Raw genomic sequence first — 18,207 nt, forward strand, 5'->3', positions numbered from 1 at the left:
CGTGGAGGTTCTGGTGTTAATGTGTGCGTGCTGTTTACCATAAGTAGTTTCCTATCTTGCACAAAGTGGGGGTTGAAAACTGTAAAGCATGTTCTGTTACTTGCATGAAAGGTAAATGCACATAGAATCGTAGAATCATAGAATAGTTAGGGTTGGAAAGGACCTTAAGATCATCTAGTGCCAACCCCCCTGCCACGGGCAGGGGCACCTCACACTAAACCATATCACCCACATAAATACCAATTGCATGGGCATCATGGTAAGAGCTTGGCTGGGGTGTATACAGCTCCCTCAAATGCAGGAGTCCTGTTTATCAAAGCCTTCTTCAAAGGTAACAGGTTTTGTTTCATGGGATGCTGAAATGAATATACAGGAGCTGAGGAAGAACCTATGAATCGAGGTTAGTTTCTTTCATGGGTTGCTTTGAACATAAGAAGATGCTTGAGAAGATCCCAAGTGAACCTTGCAGATTCTGCTGCTCCTTCGGAATGGGTTTGTAAAGGTTTTACCCTACCCAGCACGTTGGAGTCTTAAAAAGGAAAAGAGCTGACTTTGCTTTCCCTAAACAACCTGAGGCTCCACAGGATGTTTCAGGCAAGTCAGCCTTGCAAAGGTTTTGTTTCCTTACTTGGGGTTTCAGCAGATTGTACCCATATGCTCCTCAGCACTTGTTTCCTGCCTGCGCTTCAGTCGGCTTGAACTGATTTTACACTGGGTGCAGAAAATACGTAGCAGTGAGATGAAAATTTGCTTAACGCTGCCCTGAAGCACGGAAGCGTGTAGGGTTTAAGGTAAATCTTCGATACCTTCACGGAGTGGCGTCTGCCCGAGAGACGTGTGACTAGAGGCAGCGGCTTGTCTGCCACGGGGTTCAGAAGGGCTCAGAGGAGGTGTGAGGAGCTGAAAACTCGAGGTGTTTGGGGAGACCGCTCTGTTTTGAAGCGTGGACTACGGAGTAACGAGGCGCAAGCGCTTCAAGTTGCGTTTCCGGATCCCTGGCTCAAACGTAGATCTCGTGTTTAAACGAAGCACTGGGTAAATCCTCAGCCAGTGTCAGTGTCCAGGTCGGGTGTGGGGGGGGACGTCCGATGTTGGACAGCAGCTGTGGAAGCGGGTCAGGTCCCTGTTTGAAGGGCAGCGCTTGAGGCATGCGATCAGCGTGTGCAAGGCGGGGAGCAGGCAGCTGCTTTGGTCGCTGCTCTGTTCAGGTAACCGCTTGCGTTCCTGAGCTCTTGCTTTGCTGCAGCTCGGAGCACCGGGGCCAAGGCGCGCAGGGCTCACGGCGCCCGCCGAGCGGACCCGCCTCTCCCCGCCTCCTCACGCCGAGCTGCGGGGCTGACCCGCGAGGGCCGCAGGGGCGGGGCTCTGCCAATGGGATCGCGGCGCCGCCGGTGACGTAGCGGGGCGTGGGGCGGGGGCTCTGCCGCCGGTTGCGCCGTCGCCGTGGCCATGCGTCGCTGAGGCGGGCGCTGGCCGGGTCTCGCCATGGGGCTCCCGCCGCCCAACGGCAGCCTCGGCTTCACCGGCGGCCCCCCGCAGCCGGGCGGGGGTGCGGCGGTGGGGCCGGGAGACCGCGGCTGCGAGAACGGGGCCCTCATGGACAGCTTCGGCATCTTCCTGCAGGGGCTCTTGGGCGTCGTGGCCTTCAGCACCCTCATGCGTGAGTTCGGCGGGGGCGGGCCGCGGCCTCCGGGCCTCGGCGGCTCCGAGCGGCCTGGCGGCAGCTGCCGGGCCGCGGCCGCACGGGTCCTTCCGCGTCCGGGGGCTCGGGCTGGGTTAACGGTGCCACCGCCTCGCTGCAGGGCCCTGAGGCCGTCCAGGGCTATACCGGGCTCCCGGCCGGGCGGCGGCCTGAGAAGGTGCAGCCGCGGCCGGGGCTTTGCTGGTGTCAGGTGAGCTGGAGCGGGGCCGTGAGGTGAGGCCGCGGGACACGGCTCGGCAGCTCCGGAGGCCTCTTGGTGCTCCCCGTGCTCCCCTGACCAGGACTGTGCGGCTGCAGGGCTGGGGGGAGCGGTCGGTGCGCTCTGAAGGCAGGCGCTAAGGATGAACAGCGTTGTTTCCCAGAGCCTGGGTGTCAAGTGCTAAAAGCACACGACTTTCTGAAACTTGCTTTCCTAATGTTTGCACCAATGTCAGTGCAATTTATCGCTGTTGGTGCGGGCACGTATTCGCTTTGAACGCAACAGCAGGATGTAGCGGGGTGTGCAGGATTACTCGGGTTTAAAATATACAAAAGGCAAGGGTTTGGCTGTGTCAGTTTCACTGCAAGTGCACCTTGTCACATTGTCAACGGCGCAGTCAGACACGGCTTGTTTAAATCGCAGCGCACTGTGCCGCGCTTGCTCCGTACCTTGGAGCTGAAGCAGCTGGTGAGCTCGTGTGGCTGCTTGCAGCAGCTCAGCTCCTGAGCAGGAACTTGATACCTGCTCGTTTGAGTTTGGTGGAAAGGCAAGGACTCGAATGATTCCAGCCCTGCCTGCTCTGAGGGAATCGCAACAACGTGGAGCAGTTCTGGTAGATTTTTCTCTCTGTCCCATCCTGTAGTTAGTGTCCCTTCAGTTGTGGAGTGAAAAGGAAGCCCAGAGCTATTACTCAGCTCACCATGAAGTCGCTTTTAACAAAATGTGGGGGAGGGAAAAGGGAGCATCAGCTGCATGTGTTTTACAATTTGAGCCAAAGGCCAAGATCCCGTTTGTGTTAGAATGGCACTGATACCACTTCATGCTAGTGTCATACTGCTGTGGTTAAGTCAAGTTTGCTAACAAACTCTTGTTTGCATACTTTGGTGTTTCCGTCACAGCAAACAATTGCATTGCTCTTATGAAAACTATGTATGCATGTAGCATAGTTTTCTGAATGACAGCAGTAGTCACTGGTGTAACACTTGCTTAGTCAGCATCCTCATAACTAAAAGTTTTAAAAGTTTGCAAACAAAAGTACTGCTTTAAGATGATGACGTGTAAGCATTGGGATATGTAAGCGTTAAGATGATGATGTGTAAGCGTTGGCTTTAGAATGAAGAGATACAACCACATAATTCATATGGGTTGTATGTCAAAAGATGAAGAACTGCAGATGTTCTTTGCTGGGATAGGATTTTTTTCCTGGGAATGGTATTGCTTATCTTCATGTATTTTAGAGTGACACTGGAATACTCGATGAAGACAAGAAAAAGTGAACACAAGAAGTTTTTAATAGGAAAACAAAAGCCTGGTTGTAAGCTGCACTTCCTGACTTTGGCTAGATATTTTTAAACCATGAACTTTTAGAAGCAGACTGTCAATAAAGGGCTTGTAGTTGTGGAAGAAGGAGGTGAAAGCAAGGGGGCTGGTCCTTGCAATGGTACTGGTGAGGAAAGGAGTCGGTTTCCAAACGAGTTTAGAGTAAAAAGGGCAGCAACTTGTTGCGCTTACAAGTGCTGAAGCAACTGAAGGATGGGTATGTTTGATTCAGGTTTGACAGCCATGTTCTTTTCCACTTAGTTTTGGGCCTGTCTCCTAGCAGGAGGAGAAGCTGGCCTCAGTGGGCCAGTTATACTGGCAAACTGGCAGTTCCCCCTCAGTTAAGTGCTGTGCTGGAGCGATGGTTTTATCTGTCCAAATGTTACTGTCCTTTTTGTATCATACACAAAGCACCTGGAATGTTGTTCCAAAACCCTTCAAAATTGCCTCTACACATAGGGCTTTTTGTGATCTCATGTGACAGAGAAGTGGGAACTTGTGGCTGGGAACAGGAGGGAGCGTGTGACCTCTCCTCAGCAGTCACAGTTGTTCCTGTCCCTGAGCTGCTGTGGCAGAAGGGATGACACAGCTTCTGGAGCTGGATCACAACTGATACAGCAAGAAAAATAAACAGGGAAGTGTAGTGACAGGACAAGGGGTAACGGGTTCAAACTGAAACAGGGGAAGTTTAGATTGGATATAAGGAGGAAATTCTTTCCTGTTTGGGTGGTGAGGCACTGGAATGGGTTGCCCAGGGACGTTGTGAATGCTCCATCCCTGGCGGTGTTCAAGGCCAGGTTGGATGAAACCTTGGGTGAGATGGTTTAGTGTGAGGTGTCCCTGCCCATGGCAGGGGGGTTGGAACTGGGTGACCTTAAGGTCCTTTCCAACCCTAACTATTCTGTGATTCTGTGAAATGTGGTTACTTGTAAGCCGGAGGATTTCTGTGCTCTGGTCCTCCAGCTGTCCAGCACAACTGAGCTGGTCGTGCTGAGGGAGAAACAAGTGGCTGTACGTGTGGACTGCTGGAGAAGTGGCACTGCTAACAGGGCAGAGGTGGGCCTCCCGTTTGAATGGCATGAATTGTTTGTGTGTGGCTGTATCACTTCTCCAGCTCTTTGTAAAAAGTCAGAGAGCTGAAGACAAACGACTGGCTGGTATTTAAATTTAATAATTAAATTTGACTTATAAAGGGAAAATCACTTGTCTTTTTGTGTGGTGGTCCTTTTTTGTCTTCCATTTGGAAGGGAATCCTAGAAGGAGATACTAAAATACTTGGGTATAAATGGTGCAGAATGCTATGTAGAAACAGAAATGAAAGTAATGACAACAGAAATACATTGTGGAATTGCTCTATATGCACAGAGGCTGTTTTCCTTTGAAAAATACTTGATCTGACATGTAAAGAATAGAATGTTTTTTGTAAGTGCCTAAATCAAAGGCTGACCCAGACTTGCCCTTTTCTAGATAACTCTTGCCATGCTTGCCTTCAGTGGAATGAAGGCAACTTTGTACTGGTTTGTTCTGATTATAGTAGCTGGCTGTAAGAGGAGGACCTTTCCTTTGCCTTGTTGGTGAATGTTCATCTACAAATGACTGAAGGGTTATTCTTAGAGCTAAATTGTTTAAGGTCTGACATGCCAGTTTGCCACCTCTTGTTTGTGAACCTACTCAATTGCTGTAAAGTTGTGCTATCAGCTGGCCCGCCGTTGACATCAGCCAAACTTTGTATTTTAAGGGCTAAAATGTGGTCAAGTGTCAGGTTTTTAATTTGCTGAAGATGTGACTCTGACGGAAGGAGTGTGGAAACTGCCTTGCTGAGACTTCTAATGCTTCAAAGGATCAGTCATGTTATCAGCTGCCTTGTGCGTGCCCTCACTACTGAATTGGCGCAACCAGGAAGTGACAGGAGCAGAGACTTTCTCGCTTTGAGCTGATGAAGTGACCATTTGAAATGAAATCTGAAGTTTCTTTTTCTTCATAGCTCTTGCCTCCCAGTTCTGTCACACAGGGAACGAAGAGCAGTTTAACTTACTCTCTTACCTCACAGTAGCCTTTTCAATGAGTGACTCTTCTGCTATTTTCAGATTCAAATATACAACCCGTCGTAACCCCCTAAATCTTCTTCTTGTAGGAGATGCGTTAGTTATCATCTACCCTGACCTTATGCAGGAGCCTTCCTAGCGCCTTAACCAAAGAACAGACGTTTGCATTTGTCTTTATTGCTCTAAGTGTAAGGCCTCCCAGATCTACTACTTAGTCGCTCTGATTTCAGATCTTGCCCTCCTGGTCTTAGTGTAAAGCACTGTGTGCTAGAGAAGTGAGGTACTTTCCTGATGTCTGAGTAAGCAGTGAATATACTTAATATTATTGGAGCCCATCAGTGTGTTGCCTTTAATCACTGTGGATTAATCTTTCCTGCTCAGAGTTTGACTCTCTGCTGTGAAGCTAAAGATGTGTTGAAACACTTTCACCCACACACTGCAGATATTCCAGTACATCAGTAGCTGTGCTGAAGTTGGGTGAGACAACTTCTGTTGCTTCCTTCCTAACCATTCACTGTAACTCCGTGCCAGAGGGAACTAACTGATTAAAAACTACCTCTTTGTGGCAAATCTGCTTGGCCTGGCAGCCCTTTTGGATCTGGCCACTCATTCTCAAGTCTGTTAGCCTGCTTTTTTGAAGTCTGCTGTTTAATTTTACTCTTGTCCCTCCTACCTAAGTGTGTGTTATTTTCCACCCTTGGTTGTTTAAGCCAAGCCACTTCATAACAGGAAGTTTTAATGGGTTTCCCTTGGTGGAAGAGATGGATATTTATGCTTCAGGTCACTAAGCCAGACATAATATTTTTTCAAAGTTTGCCATTGTAAAGCTTGTATCTTATTTCATGAGGAACTTGATTGTAAAATAAACGGCTTTGTTCTTAAGTGGGATATTTTTTTGGTGTAGTAGTTTTTTATTTACTGATGCCACAGAGTTGGTTAGTATAATAGGATCTGTGTTGTCAGTAATTCTGAGCACCTTCTGAGCATTTTTTGGTTAGGCTTTTATCAGTAACGAGTGATTAGAGTGGGCTTAGCACAGTACTCACACACGGGTGTGATGCAGGGATGTAGGCATAGTTGTAAGTAATGTAATTTTTATTAGCCAAACTGGCAGAAAGGTGTGGGGAATAAAAACCATTGCCTGTCCCTTTACCCTATCTAACACAACCTGCTTCATGTACTTATCTTGAATATGTTGTTTATTTACTAAGCTTCTTTATCAGTAGATTGATACCTTATCAGTGTGGTTATGTTTGGTTTGGGGTACTTAGGAACAGCTGAGGAATTACATGCGAGTCCTGCTGTTGAATTAGTGAAATAGAAATATTCCTTGGTCCTCTGCAGGTAAAAGGGTTGTGTCTGTGGGGGGAAAATACAGAATTGCTGTGAAGGAGAGCAGGGTGTGTGGGTCTGTTGCCATTTTATGGCTTTATTATAGTTTGTTTCTACTTGCACTGAGAAGTTAAATGGCAGGGGAGAGGTGCAGTGAATAAGTGAGTAGATGGGTTTGCTGTTGAGGGTCACAGCTGGGGAAAAAAACCCAAACAGTTCTTATAAAAGATACTCTGTGTGTATATATATATATATATATATATATATATATATTTGAGGTCTTTTTTGCTTATAGTGCCTTAAAGGAAATACCTTAAAAACTACATCCCTAGGATCAGTTTACTTCACAGCAAGGTTTTCCCTCCTGATAAGCCATTCAAGGAAAGTGAATGCTTCTTCACCTAATAAGCTGTCTTGGTAAATAGTTCAGTGGAATTTGAAATGCTTTAGTAAAAATATGCTTTTCAGAGGTATGATTTCATATTTGTGTGAAGGGAAGGGAGTATTAGTGCAGGAGATAATGTTCTGGGGAGCTGGGACTTGAAAAGGAATTTAAAGTAATTCCCGTGGCCTTTCAAAAAAAGGATCTTAAAGAGAACTATGAGATGAAAAAGAACCAAAGCATATTATTTTAGTTGTGTTCTGTAGTAATTTTCTTTCTGCTTGAGCAGATTTAAGGAACATGAAAATGGCAGGGAGTTGACTTTGATATCCCATAAAATCAGCAGTGGAATAGAGGCTTTTGAGTAGCAGTATCAAGTTTATTCTACCTGGCCATTTCCTCAGATGTAGGGAGAAGCCTGTTAGCAGGGTGGTGTTCTGTTAACAAAGACATTGTTTTAAAAGACTTGATATTACCTGACTGGTTAACATCCCATCATTGTATTCGCTCTGAGTGACGTGGTACATGTTCACATGGACTGCTGGGGACTGCCTCATCTTCTTTGTGTGACCCATGTTAAAACTTGTCTCATACAGAATTTCAGATCACAAATAGGACCTTTCCTGTTGCTGAAAATAGGAAGAGTATTGTACTTGCACGCTGCAGCACACCTTGCAGAATGCTCTGTGTGTTCTTTCCCAGAGCATCTTGTGAGTGCGGGTACCTGGTGAATTGCCAGGTGCATGTAGAATGTGTGTTCCAGTGTCCACTTGGACCTAGCGTTAGGTGGCCTGAAGCGACTTTAAGGGCCGCTTTCAGGTATCATCACAATGTCGTGGTTTAAGCCCAGCCGGCAGCTGAGCCCCACACAGCCGCTTGTCACCAGAGCAGGTGCGTGGCCGGGCAAGACCATGGACAGCTCCACCGCGGGCGCGGGGCAGGGCCCGGCCCCAGCCCGGGCCCCGAGAGCTTCCATTGGAGTCCGTGTTGGGTTTCCCGTAAGGACTCCCTGTGCACAGCGAGTCTTTGTCTCCCAGGGCAGTCGGTCTGCGGGGCTGGCTGGCTGACTACCCGGTATGAAGGGATGATGCGATCCCCTCCCACCCGGTCGGCAGCCAAGGAGGAAGCAGGAGGGCAGGTTGGCAGTGGAAAGAAGGTGTATTTACCCCTTGCTCCTTCAGGCCCGATCCATGGTAATTAGCAATGATCAATGTCTCAGTGGGCTGTAGTAGCTATTAGCCTGCGGGTTAAGTGGCTGCATGTGGCTGCAGGACTTGGAAAAGCCCTTTGAGGTCACTTTGGTCACAGCCAAGTGAATTATGCTTTACAGTGATCAAGTGCTTTGTTTATTCTGGGATGGTGAAGTATTGCTGGCAGCCGTGTAATGTGACTGCTTCTTGTTTGTTTTAAATAAATCATCAGGCCTTTCAGTGTCTCTGTGACATTCTTATCTGTGCTTGAGACAAAAACGAGAGATGCACTACAAGCTGTAGCAGGGGGAGGAGAGGGGGAGCAACCATGTGAGTACATTAGCTAAGTAAATGGCTTTCTTTTACCATGGTAATATCATAGTGCTTTTTAATGTATGAAATACCTAGTAATGTAAATTCTGTCCCTTCCAAGCTCTCCAGGAAAAGACAAACCTTTCTAACAAATTTCATGTTGTACAAAACCAAGTAATAATAGCGTCAGGAAATACTCAGCTGAGCCTTTTTCAAGTGAAGAAAATAATCTGAAAGGAAGTTAGGAATAACAATTTTGGAATTGTTTTCTATTTTGAAAACAGAAAACCAGTCTTATTTTGTAGCATAGTTATGTACATGGCTTTGCATTTATTGCCAGTAAGAGAAACATGTTTTCGTAACGTTTATTCTTGCTTAAACTACATTTTCTTGGGGGTTTTGATTAAAACTGCCTACAGGATGCCTGATTATTTGTTGGCTATAGATTGTAATAGCATTTTATTGGGTGGCTTAACATCCCAATGGTGTCAGGTCATTAGTATGTGTCAGTAAATGCAGCAACTATTGCCATAAATGCCATGCAAGGAAAAGTTAAGGGGAAAAAAAAATACAAATCTAGATAACCAATCTGCACATTTCATTAGCAGTTGTCTGATGCCCTTCTTTGTCTTGTTGGCTCAGAATGTACGAAGTTTTCATATTACTCAGCTGCTTGCTGGATATAATTGTACTCCAGATAATAAGATTGCTCTAAGTATAATTTGGCATGTCATTCACATTATGAAATGTTTAGGAAAAAGGATAAGTTATGTTGACATTTGTAAACTATTAAAATGATAAATTAACCAGAAACTCTGAAGCTGTGTTTAATTAGAACTAACTTGTGGACTGTTAGCTAGCCTGTTGTTTAACTGTGCACTGCATAATGAATGTGTTCTTGACTAGTGTTTTATAATTAAATTTGTAAGGAGCTGATTGTACAAACACACACTGTGCATTTTTGTGTTCTGCAGTGGTATTAATTTCATGGTTAATGAAGTTTGCATTCTTAAACTGGTATTTAACAAAGTCTTATCTGGGTGGGTTGTGTTGATGAAATGAAAAATCAGGTCTGCCTCCTCATGCCTGCTGGGAGGAAATTCTTCACGTTATAAAAGATTTCTTGGTCACAGCACGATATATTCCCTACAAAACTTAATATGTTAGATCTCACTGGCACACTGAATATGAGGTTAGAGCTTGCATGAGGCTGCCTTTGCAAGTGGTGTTGTATAGGGATGAGGGTTTAGGGTTTAATCAGGAATAATTAAACTTGTTTGCACTGTTGCTCGAAATACTGAAGAGCTGTTTTTCTAGCACTGATCCTAAATCACACGTTATTTAAATTTGCAGTTAGAACCTAGTACATACGTTATATGGAATGAATGTTGGGGGTAAAAACGGACTAAAATGGATTCAGAGTTCAAACCTCTCACAGCTTGCATTCATGGTTTGGATCCATAGTTTCACATACAAGTTAGTTCAGAGGCATGCTGAGCTACAGGAGGGAAAAGTCATCTCAAGGAAGGTACTAAACTTGGTTTTTCTGTTGTTCATGATGTTTGGTTTGGTTTGGGGTTTGGTTTACCTAGAAATTTCAATTTTTTTAATAATCAAATGTTTTTGTAGTTTTAACTTAGGTCATTTTAACTTTTGTCACTTTTTTGGCTACCTCAGATTCTAAGGCAAACCATTCCTCATCTTGCCGTGATTAATGTGTTGGCTCCTCTGGGAGAAGAGGAGCGTAGTACTGTTCCCTTGTTTCGTCTGGTCACAGAGCATTAAATAGAGCTTGGAGGATTTGGGGAGCAGCTGCCTGTGAGCTGCTCAAGACAGAAAGATTTGCGACAAGAAGTTTATTTGCCTACTTACTCTTGGAGAGGTCTCTCCCTTGCTGTGTTTCACTGATGCTGTTGAAGGAGATGAGCCAATGGAAGTAACTAGAAGTCTTTGGTGAGAGGTAAACTAGAGAGAGGAGTTCCTGGATTTGTGAGGGTTTCAAATGTAACAGCAGATTTTATAGGGCTGATGTCGTTTTGGTAACTGGTAAAACTTACAGAATCATCGTCCTGGATTTCAGTGCTTAGAACTTGGCCAAATACTATTTTCTAGAGTACGTCTTACCTATTTTGGACATGCTAACCAGTCACCTTGAATGAGTACTCACAGAAACAACCTTTGCCTGGTTTTTGTTGTTCCACTCTAGTTAATTTTTTTTCCATTTACCAAAACTACAGGTTTTATTTTTCCCCATGGAACAGGAATGACAAACAACTGTTCGCAATTAACAACATACATCCTTTGTCTCTAATTTTTGAGGATATGCTCTACAATTTTAATTCCTTTTTAGAATAACTGCTCTTCTTCCCTTGTGCTGGAAAAGCAGCTACTATGCAGCATATTCCAGCATAGCTTTCTCTTTCGGCGCGGATGATGTGACTAGCAGTGTATGTTATTTTATATGCATAGGGGTTTAATGCTTTCTTTGGAAGGTAATTGTAATGTTAGAAGATAAAATGGTCCAAGGTGCTTTAAAATTAAACTGGGGAAAAGGAAAAAAAATCCTCGTCCGTATGATCTGAAAACCTTGAGGTTTCTTATGGCAGAACTGTTTAGTGCTGGCATTAGGTTTTGGTGTTGTGAAGCTTTAATGAAACTTACACAAATGGTAAGAAGTATGAAGCTTTACCATTAAAAAGAATGCTTATGCACATGAAATTGTTACATATTTTCGTCTTGATTTCAGAAGTCTAATTTATACTGGGAACACCTAGTTGTTGGTATATTATATCAAAGAAATCTGCATAATTGGCCATAGGTTCTCTATCTTTTGTTCCTTGTAAAACAAGCTGGTGCTATGTGAAATGTGTCTTGCTTACAATTCAGTGCTTCAATAGTTTCAGCAGCCTTGGAAGAATGAATCTGGTAAGCAAAGCTACTTGGAGTTTAATGGACTCTAAACATACAGTGTACATCTACCTTTGGCCTTCTTGATTTAATATGTTTTCTGTTTATCATTTTCTACAAATGGAAACACAGTTTTCCTTGTACAGTCTTTCTGCCTGTATCTGAACTTACATTTTGGCTTTGCTTTCTGCTTTTAAAACTGCTACAGTCACTGGCTTAATTAATATTTTAATGAATGATGAGTGAGTTTCTCTCTGTGCTTTGGCAGTTCTCTCGGTTCCCAAGAGCTGGTTTAAAACAACTGGCTTGAATGACTTAAAGTTCATTGATATCTGTTGTCATGCTAATAACGTTAGGGAAGCTTCATGTATTATTGAGTGATCTTGTGAATGCTGTACATGAAAATGGTGTTGTGAATCATAAGTTGCTGCTTAGTGCACATTAATACAGATTGATTCTGTTTGTTTTGTACTCAATAATGCATGTTTCCCAAATGGTTCTTATTTTTAATGCAGGGGGGAGAGGGGGGAGGAAACCCACTTGAACACAGCAGACTGCATTTTCCAGCTCTCACTAGGTGCGTGTGTCGCACGGTAGGAGTGGTAGGACCTTCTCCAGCAGCCTACCTGCTCTTTGTGGGGGTAGTTGTTTAATAACAGCTGCTTCCGAGTGCTTGCAGGAGGGCTGGATATGAAACTTCTCAAACCGATTGTGCAGGTACTTTCAGTACTGGACGCTTAGATTTCTTTTGCTTTAAGTATCTCATACCTGCTGAAGACGCAGACCAGCATATGCTTCTGTTACTGAAAGTGCTGGGAAATTGTATTTATTGTGACCTTTCAAATGGAGCATGCTTTGGCTGAACAGTGCTGCATGTGCTAAATGCAGAGATAGCAAATGTCTGTCTCCAAGATCAGATCTTGTCTTATAACTTTAATACATGGATAAAAAGTTCCTAAGCTAGTTGTTTGGTTTACCTTGGAGTTCTTAAAGCAGTTACTTGCAACCCTTTAGTGTTGCTGTAGTGCCTCTGTGCCTTTCAGGGAGTAAAGGGCTGAATACTTTTGTTCATATAGTGTGCACCACATGGATTTTCTGACTTCTAAAAGTACTGCTTTCTGCGGGGAGATAGGAAATAAGTTAGCAGTTGAGAGTGAGAACTTGTGCCTAGCTGTATTAAATACTAGCTGTATTAAAAGTAAGCTTTACCTTTAAAAAAAGGAGCTCGGTTGATGGGGTATGTCTGGGCTGCATGCTCTACTAAGACACGTTTGTTTTCTTCATTGACAGCCAATTACTGCCTCTGTCAGAGCCGCACTATCATGTGCTGCCAGGATGCGTGAGATCAGCCTTGGTGAAATTGGCTCAGGCTGGGCTGTCTGTGGCACGTAATAGCTGTGTCTCCTGCAGCCAGTCTTTACAAGCTAAAGCATTTGGCAAATACGGTTTTTGAGATTAAATTATGTACGTGTTAGGAATAAAAAGCTCACCAATGTCATGTAATGCGCTTGGCCGCTCTTCCTGGAGAAACAATATTGTCTGCTTTATGCCAAAGCTCAGGTTACAGTGGTTTTAGTTTTTCCTAGTAATGATTTGTCCTCTCCTCCCCTGCACTGTGAAGGCGAGCTGCTTTTTACAATAGGCACTCCCTTCGCTGTCATAAAGCCTTTGCAGGGACAGAATTTCTGTGTAGGCTTTGAGCTAGGTGTGGAAGCAGGTAGGAAGTAAACGTTTTTACTGAGGCAGTTTCCAGTAACTGCAATTCTCCAGTGTTTATCCAGCAAGCACTGCTGCCTATGCGATAGATTAGGTGAAATCCAGTGTTGGCACACCATTTTCCGTCATCTGTGTTGAGACAAAAGAGCCCTGCTCATGAGATAGCCTGGCTTGGTGGATGCTCGCCACTGGCTTATCTAACTGCAGTAAAACAAAGTCCTTGTTCTCCGCTTTAACAAGCGTGCCAGTCAGATCCACTTAGCTGTTGCCAAGGTTTTGCTGCCCAAGAGCTGTAGCCACATTATCCTTCTAACTGTTGCCATTGGAACAAAGAGACTGGCAGAAGACCTGCAGCTTTGCAGGTACTGCACGGGTGTCCAGGCACTGAATCATTAGTGTGATGATGTCCCTGAATAACTAACTCGCTGGGTCATTAAACCTTATTGTGTCCAGCGTTTCTATAAAGGTTCTCCCTGGGTAACCATCTCTAATGGACAGTCTCTTAATTACACACATCTACAGAAGCGTTGAGGCCAAGGGTGAGGTGGAATTAAGAAAACAGGTTGGGTACTTGCATGGCCAGTACTGTTTTCTGTCTTACAGAAGTTTTAGAGCTCCGTTTTGCAGGGGAGCGAAGCTGGTGAGCTCGTGCACTTCGTGTATGCCAGGCTTTAACACTGACTAGAACAGTTTTCCTTTGAGTGAGTTATTCCATAGCTTTCTTCACCGTGAAGAAACAAACCGTGGTTCCTGATACCTTTTTTCCACACGTGTCACTGGATGTGGCTAGAAACCAGCTGCTCTAGTCCAGTATCATTTCTACTTTAGTAGAGTTGGTGTCCAAGAGTGTTGACAAGTCTAGGTCATTAAGTAACAATATAATGAAGAATTCAGGGGTTCTTATGTGGGGAAGTAAGCAGGTGGGCTTTCGGGGTGTCCTGTATTTGAGCATCTCAGTGGTAGCTAATGGGCTATAGGAAAAGAAGGAAGAATTGCAGTAGGGCAAAAATTGAATTGCCAAGACAGTAATGGCATAAAATTCTCTCTGGAGAAATGAGCAGCAAGCCAGAAACACTGGGGTTTTTGTCCTTAGTGCAATCACATTTATTACCTGTCTTTAAATACACACAGCTGCTGTGTCCCTGGGTTTTTCTTTAAGCTATGAGTATAGGAAGATGCTGAGCTCATAACTATCACCGAAACTTTTGACAATCAAGTGATACATGGTTGTAAGGCATGATTTTAGCTTGCTGTCATCAGGCAAGTTGTGTCTTCAGAGTTAAAATGGAAAAATTCCGTTTTGGAGAAGTATGTAACTTCTTATTCTCTCTTTGCTGCTAAGAAAATAAGGGATGGGGCGCAGTGAAACTGCAAGACAAGCCTCTTAAAAGCTTTGCTTTAGTGGGAAAGCGAGGTAAGTTCAAATACAGGACAAAGATCACAGGTAACATAACGTTCACTGATCATTGTCATTCCATGGTGGTGTGAATTTTCAGGAATGACTGTTGTGCATGTGCTCATGAATTGCAGGCATGTTTCCCACTGTTGTAGGCAAAGTGTCGATGCTAACAAGCAGAACAGTGTTTTTGACAGTCTTCCTAAACAGAATTTTTAAAACCTGAAATCTGCTCTGCATATGTAGTTGATTTTACAAGTTTTTTACAGGGTTAGAAATTGCAGGATCAGATTTGGGATGCATATGTTCTGATAACCAAATGGGCTCAAAATAGTTCAGTTCTCTGAGAGTAGCCATATGAAATTCTGCATCCCATTCCGAGTTTGGATGCTAATGTTCAGTTTAGCTCTTTGGCTGTTCCTCAGTACATAGTTAGCAAAAAGTGTTCTACTGGAAACTTTAATGCTGGAATGTTGGAGATTATGTGAATTAATATCAAAGTAGCCCTGCCCATCACAACCGTCTTGCACTATGAGGGCTCTGCTGGAGGATCTGTCTGGTTGCAGCATGTTGTTCAGGGCGCCCAGCAAAGCCATCCTGCTGGAGGAGATTTACCAGTCTCATGATACAACACTGCATGGAAGCTCAAAGTGCAGCAGACTGTTCTTGCTGTTAAATTCTGTGCATACATAGATACGTGTGTGTACGGTTTATAGTTAGGCATACTTTGATCCTTTGGTAGTTGGTCAAATCTTGGAGATTTTAAATGTCATATCACAGACAGATGACTTTTAGACTTACAGGCCAGGTTTTGTTGGAAGAGAGCCTAAATGTCACCTGCTCCCACCTGTGCTCAGAGCACAGCCCAAGTGAATTTTCAAGGTCTATGAGACTGAAAGCACTGCACGCTCTCTGGGCAGCTTGTTGCAGTTTACAGCTGTCACTGGAAGGCTTTTACTTCTGTCATGCTGGAGATTCCCTGGCTGTAACTTTGGCTGTTTCCTCGTGCCAGTTGCCTGAGCACCCATGAGAAGGCTCCGATTCCATCCTGGCTGAACCTGCCCACGCTCATGAGCAGGTTTGCATGTGTGACGTGCAGATGTCACCTTACCCTTACTAACCTTTCCTCCTTTTGGTTTTCTTCTCCCGTTTGGCTGCCTCAGCTGTCACTTTGCTGAGGTCTGATGACAGAGATGTATCGGAGGTTTGTGAAACAAACCAGTTTTCACATGCTTTGTCTTTGACCTGTTTTTTGAACGTTTTGAGAAGCACTGGAAATACAGGTGGAATTCTCCCCAGTTCTCTCCTTAGAAGAGCAGTGTTATTGTACAGCTGCAGAGGACATCAAACAGTTTGAATAGTCTAAGAAATGCAATACATGATACGTAGAAGCATTTCAGACATCTGAGGCAGGCCAGTTGTGTGCTGCTACAAGAGCAGCCATCCGGAAACTTGATGGGAGTTCTTGAATCCATACTGAAGTTAGTTCACATCAGCAAAATATTCCCCGTGGTACGTTTTGAGGAGCTGAAGGAGCAAGAGAATTCCAAGTACCAGGTTCAAGCATTGCTTTTTGTATTGACATTTTGGAGAGATTTACTTTTATTTCTTGTTTCTGTTCTTCTATATGACCCTGTGCATCTTCAGTTTTCTGGAATACTGATTGCAGAACTCCTGTTTCTAACTGTTAGAAAGCCTTCCACAGTACTCTGTCATTAATTATTCCTAGACTTTCAATGAAATGGGAAGACAATTTAATGAACTTGGATTTTGCATTAACAATACTCTGCCTTCTATGCTTATCTATTATGGGTCCATCTGGCAGCTCACATGCCTGTTGGCAGAAGTGCTTTTATTTCCTTTCCTGACAAATTCTGGCATTGAATGTATAAACAAGCAGTGCTGCTTCCTTCATTTATAATTCAGCATGGAATTCTGAATATTATTAGTTAATTAATATTAAATATGGTGAATCCTTGCTAGTGCGAGTGTAACGCTCCGAACTGAAGCATATGGCGTGGTCCCACCTCCTCAGTGAGAAGCTGCCAGATTGAGATCCATCTGTCAGCTGCCACACACACCAGTGCACATCTCCGAGTTTACAGTGAGGCAATGCAGGCTGCCAGGGGAAACTGAGAGCTGAGTGTGGCTACAGTCATGGCATCTATTGGAGGTGGGCAGGGGGAAGAATTGCTTTCCCCTCCCCAGTTTGAGAGATCCCTAAAACATTTGCAGAATCTTGGGCGGGGATTGCTGGGTTTTAGTTGCAAAATTAGTGTATTAATAGCAAACATGCTATTAATCCTGAGCTTACCAGTGTGGTTATTTACAGTCTGAGGGGGTTTTGCTCAATTTACTTAGTGGGAAGGCCTCAGCGTCTCTAGCCCTACAGAAAACATGCTCCCTTGCTGAGGAAGAAGTGAAATTGCTCTCAACTTGAACCACCCTGAAGTGATACTGTGTTGTGCTGCATAGGCAACGTAACCTGCGTACTGCATCGGGGGATGTAGGGCAATTCCTGGCAATACCTGGGTATGTCAGAGGTACCTGATGCTTGCAGACACAGCTGCATGAAACTAGGCTGAGCAAGCAACCCTGTTTCATGTGGATCCAGCAGGCCTTCAAGTGTACAGGTACATATTCATCAGGTAGCAGCTCCTAAGGCATTTGAACGTATCGTCTCATTTAACTTGAGGGGTAGATAAAGTTCCTGGTGTGATCAGCCATTTAATACATTCCCAGAAGACATCTGTAGAGGCTTTCAAAGTTAACTTTCCTGTTTAATGATAACTCAAATGAATTGTGATGTTTTCAAGAGCTGGCTGGAGAAACATGGACTTCCTGAAGTCTTTTCTCAGTCTGGATAAGCCCGGAAATGGTGTTAGTTGAATTGGTTTGGAATATTCTCTTCCAAAATGATTTTTTTTTTTTGGTGAATACTTCAGAGAAAGAAATAATTCAAAGGTTTATACAACTTCTTCATAGAACTCCCCCCTCTCCTCCAGAAGTATTCAGATCTTACCAGTTTAATCTCCATTTTGCCTGCATCTTGCACAAATCCCAGGAAGTTGAAACTTCTGCTTCTTGCATTTATTTTGTGATGCTTTGTGGCTTCTTGTTGTGTAGAAGGGTCACTGATGAAGGTGATCCATAGTGTGACTGGGGAGGCCTTGTCATGAACAACAAAGTGGTTAACTTAGCTGGCTGCTGCTCGTTTGCAACAGCAGTTTTGTATTTACAGCGTGTGATTCACAGATTAAACTGCTGGCAAATGTTGATACTACAGCTTCATCTTTGGTGTAAGTGTTCAGGCGTTCCTCCTTGTCACTTCTTGGTTTCCAACAGTTGCGTTATCGGGGGGTGAAACCTGGTTTCTTTCTCTGCTGTCAGAGGCGGTGGCAGACAGTTGTTAGCGTGGTGCTCCCTGCAAACACTGCCCCTCCACCTTGGAGGTGAATTTTTCTTTGTCCATTTTAAGGCCTTTGGGTAATAATATTAATGCTGTATTATGTCTATGAGGTTGGCTTTGGGGAATATTGCCTTATGTTTTGAAATAGTTGATTGGTTCATAACCCAGCATGTGTTTTAAAGGCTTGTAAGCTAGGTGAGCATAATTTATCATAGAATCATAGAGTAGTCAGGGTTGGAAAGGACCTTAAGATGATCCAGTTCCAACCCCCCAGCCATGGGCAGGGACACCTCACAC

General features: G+C 44.2%; 1 protein-coding gene across 3 annotated transcripts in view; it reads left to right on the forward strand.

Annotated features, from left to right (window-relative positions):
- The first annotated feature begins 1,414 nt into the window (after positions 1-1,414).
- STIMATE (STIM activating enhancer) overlaps positions 1,415-18,207 on the forward strand; it is a 36,658-nt gene continuing 19,865 nt past the window's right edge. Inside the window, exon 1 of one of the 3 annotated variants that reach the window (XM_062610241.1) lies at positions 1,415-1,660. In XM_062610241.1, the coding sequence (XP_062466225.1) occupies positions 1,486-1,660 (175 nt within the window). In that variant the 5' untranslated portion in view covers positions 1,415-1,485. Of the gene's footprint in view, positions 1,661-1,681; positions 1,747-18,207 lie in introns of those variants that run through there. The other 2 variants (XM_062610240.1, XM_062610243.1) reach the window with 2 other exon arrangements.

The sequence above is a fragment of the Pezoporus occidentalis genome, unplaced genomic scaffold (genome assembly GCF_034315485.1).
Source record: "Pezoporus occidentalis ecotype Australia unplaced genomic scaffold, CSIRO_AGI_Poc_V1 ctg145, whole genome shotgun sequence".
NCBI classification, from domain to species: Eukaryota; Metazoa; Chordata; class Aves; order Psittaciformes; family Psittacidae; genus Pezoporus; species Pezoporus occidentalis.